General features: G+C 36.5%; 2 protein-coding genes across 4 annotated transcripts in view; one reads left to right on the top strand and one right to left on the bottom strand.

Annotated features, from left to right (window-relative positions):
* Window positions 1-802: 802 nt before the first annotated feature.
* On the bottom strand, window positions 803-6465 carry LOC125556720. 2 transcript variants are annotated; one of them, XM_048720703.1, is made up of 7 exons: window positions 6109-6465; window positions 5218-5330; window positions 3193-3264; window positions 3031-3114; window positions 2765-2865; window positions 2226-2341; window positions 803-1638 (listed from the first exon to the last, which is right to left on the bottom strand). In XM_048720703.1, the coding sequence occupies exons 2-7, from the start codon at window positions 5321-5323 to the stop codon at window positions 1521-1523; spliced, it is 597 nt and encodes a 198-aa protein (XP_048576660.1). In that variant the 5' UTR covers window positions 5324-5330; window positions 6109-6465; the 3' UTR covers window positions 803-1520. The 2 variants fall into 2 exon arrangements, with proteins under 2 accessions (XP_048576660.1, XP_048576661.1); XM_048720704.1 differs by lacking the exons at window positions 3031-3114; window positions 6109-6465 and having other exon boundaries at window positions 5218-5647.
* Window positions 6466-7013: 548 nt separating this feature from the next.
* The window catches only part of LOC5519532 (piezo-type mechanosensitive ion channel component 1), a 45702-nt gene continuing 43620 nt past the window's right edge, over window positions 7014-9095 (top strand). For both annotated transcript variants that reach the window (XM_048720673.1, XM_048720672.1), the window contains exon 1: window positions 7014-7369. In XM_048720673.1, coding sequence (XP_048576630.1) covers window positions 7306-7369 — 64 coding nt within the window. In that variant the 5' untranslated portion in view covers window positions 7014-7305. The remainder of the gene's footprint in view (window positions 7370-9095) is intronic.

The raw sequence follows: 9095 nt of genomic DNA, 5'->3' as shown, positions 1-9095 counted from the left end.
TAACAACAAGTAGTCTAGGATTGATGAAGTGCGAGAGTAAATCGAAAGATTTACAGCGTAGTTGCATATCCGCCCACTGCTGAGAACTGGATTCCTTGGAGGGTTACAATAACAAGAAGAAGTCGAGAAGGAATGAACAGCTTCCCTGTTTCCCCACACGACAGAGGCGATAATTTTAACTGCTATCCCTTAAGGATAAATCATCTAAAACGGAGACCTTTTCCTGTCCCCTAAGGTCAAAACTCATTTTATTTTGCTATCCCTTAGAATTTGAAACTCATTTTCTCGAGGAGCATATGTTTTTTTTAGAGGTGTCCCACCCCTACCACCCTTTACTTTGGATTCACTGAAAAGAATGAAAAGAATTAATTGGATTCAATGAAAAGAATAATCATGGGGTTTTTGGTAATGGTGCAAATAGAACGAGTTGTGTGAAATTGGTAAGAAACCTAGAAAAGCTAACCAAACAAGGGATATTCAAAATGCAAAATACATATCAATTTCAGTTCTTAGGCTATAGGCATGAGAAATGGCCGACTTTGGAGTCAGATAAGAACGAGGCAACAACATTAAAGTACCTCTATTTACCTGTGGGGCAACCCAGAAATGCCGAGGGTGGTATTGGCAGTAAGGGTTTTTGTTCTTAGAAAAGAGAGAAGGGAGGCTAGTGGTGTCTTATCACTTGCCCAAGGCAAACACTGCAATGGTTTTCCTTTGATGGTTTGAATGACTGTCTTTTTGTTTGAATGGTTTCAATTCCATGGTTTTACTTCCATGCATGGTTTTGTTGTCCATTTTTTTGATTAAGGATGGTTTGTAAGGTTTTCCTTCCATTCTTGAAGGTAGCCAGTTAGGGAAGTTAAGACTGTTACAGAATGGAAGCTGATGAGTGTAAATTAACGAGGAATGGGTAAGTCACTGAAGTACAGGCTAGCCAGTTGGAGGCAGGTAAAGTGGTGAAAGGCAGGTTAAGTCGATAAGGGTATGTGAGATGATGGAGGTTGGAATACCTAATCAATATAGATATGTTCAAATGAAAGTATTGTTCTTTTATTTTTTACTTGCTCTTGTATAGATAAGGGCTTCTTGGTCCCCCCGCATAATTCAATGCGGTATTAACGATCAATAGATCGGGGTATCACCCTTGCCAAGGGCTCATTGTCGCCAAGTTTTTATCTGACGCTATCTTGTAACCTAGGGCAATGGGAGGCTAGAGGTGGGATATCACTTGCCCAAGGTGAACACCTAGGGTAGTGGAGGGAGGAAACGCCTGACATCTCCATTCTACACCCCATGGATGTGTAGCCACTGCCCCTCAGGGGTTTACATGGTTTTTCTTCCATGCATGGTCCCATTGATCATGACTTTGATAGAGGGTGGTTTGTATGGTTTTCCTTCCATGGTTTGAATGGTTGTCCTTCCATGTAGGATAGCATTTGATGATGGCTATGATTTGACAGTAGGCTGCCAAGGCGCAAGGGCAGAAATAATTGTCTGGATGGCATGTAGCGGGAGGTGCTTCATCTGAGGGGCTTGAACATCCACAGCAGATGGTCCTGGCTTGGATTGTCGTCATGAAGTTCAGTAATCATTTCTGCTCTTGCGTCTTGGGTGTAAAGTTCAAAGCTGCTCGACTTCCTAAAAGAAAAGATGAAAATTTACATGTTATGTATGACGACTTAGAATTCGTCAGGAAATCATGATAAGCAAAACATTCTGGGGTGTGCAAAAGTCCTGAGACTAGCAATTAAGAACACATCACTCACTAACTAATAATATGATAATATGGCAATGACAGCTTGCATGCTTGCATTTTTTTACCAGGGCAAGCATAACCCAAAAAAACTGAAGACAAAAGCTTTTCGATTTTTGGTAAAGAAGCGATGAATACCAACAAAGAAAGCGAAAGTGAATTCTACTACCCCCGAGGCAAAATTTGCAAGCAAAAGTCAAAACAACAAGAACAACAACAAAAGTGACCTTTCAAGACTATAAAGAGAAGATGCCTAACAACCAGTAGGAACTGAAAATATCAATACAAGGGCAGAAGAGCAGGAAGGACAATTGGAAAGACATCAAGTGATTTTAATGTTTTTTGTTACTGCTGTAAGGTATATTTCAATGAACCAACACCAGTAAAAACATTATTTGATTATTATATTCATACAAAAGTTCATATCACATCACAAAATTAATGTCATTCTGCTTTTGGCAAATGTTCTTACCAGCGACCAGCCCTTTTGATTGTGCTATCATCAGCACCACATCTGCCTGCCCAGCGTGCTGCTGACCTTCTAATGCTATGTGTGGTGTATGGCTTCTCAAATAGGGCCTTGGTCATCTACAAGCAAGAGGGAAATAATTAATAAACGCATGTATAAAATATTAGAGAGGGAGCACAATTTTGTCTGCATATATACCTGTAACAAGCATGCAGTGCGACATGCTTGAGAATCCAGCATACTTTGCAGGCACTGACAAAGGCCACTACGGGCAGTGCGAGTGTGATACAAAATTAAGAAAAGTGCATGGCATGGTCATATTATTACACCATTTGTAAGAATCTCTAAATTAGTTTTAAAATTCCTGCGACTTTTCTCCTCATTTTGTATTTGTTTTTGAAAGGAAACCACAAGAATGAGAGAAAAACAGTATTTTATGATTGTAAGCCAGCCGGAAAAACAAGTGATGTTATATAATTTACTGTTCCTTATGACAAGAAATTAGAGATTTGATTAAGATATTGGTGTACTGATGTATTTACCTTGGAAAAAATAGTACGATATGAGGCCACACTTCGCTTTGATGGAAGGGCACGTCGGTTGTCCTTGGAAATGCGAGGGAAGATGTAACCCTTCGTGATTCCTAATAATATATCACTAGATTAAATTGCTAGGTTTCTATTGTGAGTAATGGTGGAGGTAAATTAAAGGTAAGGTTTTCCTAAAAATGAAAAAAAGTAAAAGAAATAAAGAAATAGGATGTGTAGGGGCAACCCAGAAATGTGACATTGTGCCTCCAATAACTTACCAGAAAACAGCAGCCACGAAATGAGTGCCATAACAGGGCACAACTTAGGGTTTAGGGGATTGGCCCATAGCGACAGATTAACTCTTGCAATATGTAAATTATAACAATATTATATACCTCAAAAGAAAAATAACTATTCACAAGAAAAGGTTAAGTACGCACCTTTGGCATGCTTGTCAGCCTTTGACCATGGCAGCTTTATCTGAATGCGGGAGGGAATTTGGCCAGAGTTGACTAAAACAAAAAGAGGAAGCTGATTAAAAAAATTATAGATGGAATGAGCTAAATCTAAGGATTGAAAATAATGTGACATTTGATAATTTACCATGACTTTAGATTTTATTGCTGATTTACAGTGATAGTAATAGTAGTAATACATGTGTTCAGTCAACTCTACACCTCACTCAATTTTCAAAAGGATGTAGGGATCCTTTTGAATGAACAGACATATAGGTAGTGCCACGCTATGAATAGGAGCTTTCAAATTCTAATGAAGTTGTTCCACGTAGGCAGTGTAATTTTTGACTACTTTTAGATGAAATTTGCAATGAATTGCCATAATGCCATTACAATGGCATTATTATGATATAATGAATAAGTTTCAAATCTCAGATTCTGCATTTATTTGATTGAATGACAGTGCCAGACAGAAGTATAACTGCTGAAATACCACTAAGCCAAAAAATTAGGCAGAATAATTATAGGAAAGCAATTGAATAAAATGAACCAAAGTAGTCCAAGGCAAAAGAGTATAATAAAAATAGCAAAATATTTTCCAAATTTGTAATGTTGTAATGTTTCATAAAAGCTGCCTTTCCAGTAGGCAACTATTAAAGAATTTTATAATTACAATATTCTAACTTCAATTTCAACCATGGGATTGACGTTTCTTTGTCTCCAGAAAATGTATAAATACAAGGAATCTCTAGTCCATTTCCAGCTCCACGATTTATCCTTCATCCAGTTACAATAGCCATCCACTTGTTTGTTGCATGCTTTAGAAATCGGTTAACAAAAGGCCCATGCGATATGCTCATGACGAAAAGCTTAAGTCGTTGATATAAACGAGCATAATGAGCAACTTTGTGTAGAATTAATTGCTATTAAGTAAAACAACTCACTCTCATGATAAGTAAAATACCTAGTTTGAAAATCAAGCAATAAACCAAAATATTACAGCGTTGTTGTTATCACGATAACTTTTAGATTCCATTTTAATTAAGCTCCCGTAAGAGACCAACACCTATTGTTCAAGTTTTTGGCGCCCAGTGGTTGCTTATGAGAGCAAGCTCTCGTAAGAGACCAGCTCTGTTAACGACTACAATTATCAGTTCCCAAGGTGGTCGCTTATGAGAGCTTCAACTGTTTACTGAGATTAGGATATTATCATTGTTTTCCTCTAATATGATATTAGACAGATGTCTATTTAGTTCCTGCTTCTTCCATCTGCTGGACCCTTGATTTTGTGATAGTATCGGAGATTATCCTAGAATCTACTAGATGCCTTCGTCCTCTCTGATGGACCCCTCGAATATTATGGAATATTCGACTACAGAATCTATTGTGTCTGTCATGTTTGTAGAATGGACCTATATGTGATATTACCTGTTTATTTCTAATGCACTTTTTTGTGATGGTAATTAAATTGTTTACCTCAACTGTCTTCAAACAGTATTCTCTCATCTTGAGCATATCCTCAAGAGAGAATGGTGGCGCCTTCTTTGCCTCATAGGGCTTCATGCCGGCCCTCATGTCTCTTCTAGAAGGTCGGTGCTTCCTTTTATTTAAGGAACGTATCAATGTCTTGACACCTTTTAAGAAAATGATAGAAATAAAACCTTGAGACTGGAAGGATATTCTTTATTACCAAGGTCACATAATTGTTTAGTAATAAACGTGAATCTAAGTATTCAATATTTTAACGCGTCATGTGAGCCGTAGTTTGTATGAAATAGTTAAAGCAAAAAAAAAAAAAAAAACTGTAATCACCTGACCTGCATTTTGTACCCAACCTGCAGCCGACCTGCAACCTGCATCTTGTACCCTCCGTGATAGAAATAAATCTTGAGACTCCCACCTAATGCGGGAGAGTTGACAGCTATGCTACAAGTACAAGCCAGTTTCTTGTACTGGTATAATGATAAGGCTGACAGGAATACTGACATAATCATCATAACAGACACTTACCAGCATCCTCCATAGGGTTCCCTTTTGGGATGATGTCTACAATTTTCCCATCATGATCCCTTTTTACTTGCTCACTGTATGGGCCAACATGCCCAAACTTCGGCATCCAGAATCTGTATGACAGAGTCATTAACCAATTATATTATTGCAAAGTGTCTTAATCAAAATACCAAATCAAGTGTAGTTAATCAATATGGATGTCACTAAACCATCAAACTAGACTTAAATATCTCACATTAAAAATCACTGTACCATCAAACTAGACTAAAATATGTCATTAAAATATATCATCATTAATCTCAAAATTATTAGCTACTAGATATGATACTATATGCAATATTATGTTTAGAGAAAAAGTGAAGACATCTATAATTTATCTAATATGTGATAATTCAATTAAGCAAGTAAATAGGAAAAATATAGTCTATTTTGTTTTCGAATAAGCATTGGATATAAACGAGAATCACAGTATCAGAAAATATCACAAAACAGTATCAGAAAATATCACAATATCAAGGGGTACAGCAAGGGAGAGTTAGATATCTACTTTATGCACACAAAATAGAAAAGAGTAGTGAGTGTTTTGCAATCTTTGAATTGTGTAAAGCATTATAAACATGTTGTACGAGTTTATATAAAATATAATCAGGGCTTAAAATTTAAAAAAAAACAACTGAGACAAAATCATCTCCTGCTTGAAGCAACTGTGACATAATTATCTCCTGCTTAAAATGTGCGTTTTTGGCCTTGCGAGGCAGTAAGCAGAGTGAATGCGTGAAATTTTCCTCAACATGTGCGCCGGTCTTGAGGCTTTACGTACGTAAGTTATTAGATCGTCCTTTTTTAGTCTCATTTACAGTATTTAGATAGAGCATCATACTTTACACTTACCGAGAAAGGTCTTGATAGTAGCCGCCCTAAATGGACGGCTATTTTCACCAAAAAGAATAGCCGTGTCCTTCTCTCGTATGGCGAATTTCTCCATCTGAATAAGACGGAGTTCATATAGACGAGCTGTGCTCTCTACATGAACTGCAGTCTCATTCTTGGTGGCCAAGCGAGACCCTGCCGATACGTTCTCACTCTCAAACTCGCTGAGATCCTCAGAGAGTCCCGCACTCTCAATATAACGCAGAACATTACTGCTTCTCATTTTGGGAGCCATGTTAAAGCTTAGATAAGAGCAGGGAAGTGGTGTTAGAGAATGAATGAGGAATTTTCAATGGCGTGATGTAATGACGTAATGCGAGCTGGCTCTCCTATTGGCTGAAAATGGTATGAATTCCGTATGAATCGTACGAACCAGAAACCTTCAAATAATCGTTCATTAACTTAAAATTGGTAGTGTAGATGGGGCTTTCATTTTGCTAAGTCATTTGAAAGGATAGATAATACATATCATACTTGAATATAACATCAGTACTGAGATTTTTTACACAATACACAAAAACTGGAAACCGATTTCCAGTTTTTGTGTATTGTATTCATTGTTCTGGTGCGACAGTTTGGGCTTTTTGATTCTATTCGTAGAGATTTTTTCCACAATACACCAAAAACCGGAATTCGACTCTGCCAAATTTTCGTCTTTAATAAGACTTCTTCAGGGCAGACTGAAGAAGGTAAATCGTTACAAGCTTATTTACATCAGAATAGTGGCGCGAGACGCAAAAACACTACAACTGACAAAAACGCGCATTTTCTAGAATAGCCCCCCCTCCCCCCTCTAGAATCAACAGATCACGCCACAGGCGTACCACAAAAAGGTTAGCCGCTGACCCTAAAAATGTGGGCGGCACTTGTTGTTATTTGAAATAATTTCGAAATATCTTGGGAAATTATCGGCAATCCCACGTTAATAAAACCACCACAAGCATAACCAACAACAGATCAGCGACGTCTCGATGGGCTGACTACAGCTTGTCGTCTGTACGAGAGACGATTAAGTGAAAATTATACTAGAACGATTCAAATCGTCAGAGAAACGTGTTATGTGACTTCGACCACAAAGAAATTCGTCTGTGAGGAGAACTTACAGAATTACTCTTTGGATAGTTTCATAAACCCGATGACAGAGCCAGTGTTACAAGGATGCCTTCACAATTAGTTTGTACCTTATTATTTCGCTGGATTTTGCCGTTGTTTCTATGTGCAGGTAAGCAAGTGATCGTGTTTGTAAAGTGCAAACTCCGTTTAAAATCACATGAATTCTATGCGTCTGACTTCGGAAAAGAAAACAAATAAAGTAGTACAGTAGTGGAACTAGCGGGAGTTTATGATGATGTGACTTGTGTTCTCATTATATTTGATTTCGATATATCTCTCTTAAGTTTCAGAGAGTTATACGTAAGCTATTATAGTTTTTTTGCGCGGGGATATTTACTGGGGTTCGGGGTCGCGAACCCGTGCGTTTAGTGCGATTGTTAATCGATACGTTTTACTAAAGCAGTAAACTTAGATTATGCCCTCGATTGATTAGTTTTTACCGTTTTCTGTTCCAAATTATGTGTAACTTTTATCTGTTACCCGCAGCTTTCTTTCAATTAAAAGCAGCACCCGAGCCAAAATAACACTCGATTTTAGAAACTCCTTGTCCTGATGACGTAATTTTCTGCGGTTTTCCATTTTAATTTAACTAAACTTACATCACGAAGTTTATCAGATATCTTTAAAAGGATTCTAATTCTTAACGGTGAAGACGATTTAAATTAGCGTTAGATCGTGTTTAACGAAATTTTAAATGTTCTATTGTTGAAAGCCATTGGCGTAAATAAACTCATTAACTTAAGTTATTTGTTTATTACACTTTATGTTAAGTTATGATTTGGAAACCACTTTATTGGTGTCTCGATTCTGCTTGGTAAATCTATACTACTGTGTGACGTGACATTAGTGTTGAGTTAACAATTAGACATTTATTTAGAAATGAACTGTTCTTATGAACAAAACTACAAAATGGCTTCTTAGTGGTGCGTCCAAAAAAGATACTATAAATAAAAACATTTTCATGTGTGTAGTAATTTTTATATGCTTTCACTATCTCCTTGCATTCTTGCATTTTTACTTTCAATTTTTAAGACAATTTTTATTATTTTTATAAAATGCAAAAGATTGGAGTGTCATATATAGAAGGATAATGTATAATCTAACTGGATTAATGCTTGGTTATTAAACCAGTATCTTTTCAGGCTGCGAAATGTTGGTATATGGGTTGAAAATTGGGCCCTTTGTTCAATATACATAATCCCCTGATGTTGATCATTTTTTCAGCCACATTGTGCATGTTTTGTTATTCATGACGACTCTGTCTGTCATCTTTATTGTGTGAATACATGGCTTAAAGTATTTTATCAATTGCTCCCATGTTTTCCTATTATAATTTTTCAGATTATATCTAGCATGCAAGCTTTTACAGCTAGAGAGAACAATGACCGAATAAAAAATTACCTAATGTGATCAAAGAAGACAACTAAACATGTGGAACTCTTTATTAAAAAAACAGAGAATGGTTTTAAAATTCATTGCATTTTGTATTCGATCTTTCATAAAATTCAGTATTGACATTTTCGAAATTAACGTTTAACTTAATTAATGTACTACAAATTAACAATAAACTTTATTAGGATATATTTAATTAACGCAAATTTGAAAAATTCGTGTTTATTTAGTGGAACGTTAATTTCCTATAATAAGGTAAACAAACATTGCAATTTTTATCATAGGGTTTTAGAAACATATGGATGTTGTTTATGAGTAGTTTCTTGGTGAATTAAGTGATAAAGAATGGAAAGCCACAGCAACAGACCGCAGGCTTGTGCCGTCTTTGAAGATGATTAATGACTAGTCTAGACTGACCAATATACATAGACTTTTGCTGTGTT

Source organism: Nematostella vectensis, chromosome 13, assembly GCF_932526225.1.
Source record: "Nematostella vectensis chromosome 13, jaNemVect1.1, whole genome shotgun sequence".
Taxonomy (NCBI): Eukaryota; Metazoa; Cnidaria; class Anthozoa; order Actiniaria; family Edwardsiidae; genus Nematostella; species Nematostella vectensis.
The sequence above is the reverse complement of the archived record's forward strand: the minus strand, read 5'-3'. Positions and strand labels throughout refer to the sequence as shown.

Bases quoted from the DNA above. Each gene is read 5' to 3' on its own strand.
- LOC125556720 (XM_048720703.1), bottom strand. From the start codon at position 5,323: ATGCCGAAGTTTGGGCATGTTGGCCCATACAGTGAGCAAGTAAAAAGG. The intron at 2,342-2,764 runs GTAAATACATCA...TCTTGCTTGTAG, and splicing joins ATCGTACTATTTTTTCCAAG to ATGACCAAGGCCCTATTTGA. The intron at 1,639-2,225 runs GTAAGAACATTT...CTTTTCTTTTAG, and splicing joins ATCAAAAGGGCTGGTCGCTG to GAAGTCGAGCAGCTTTGAAC.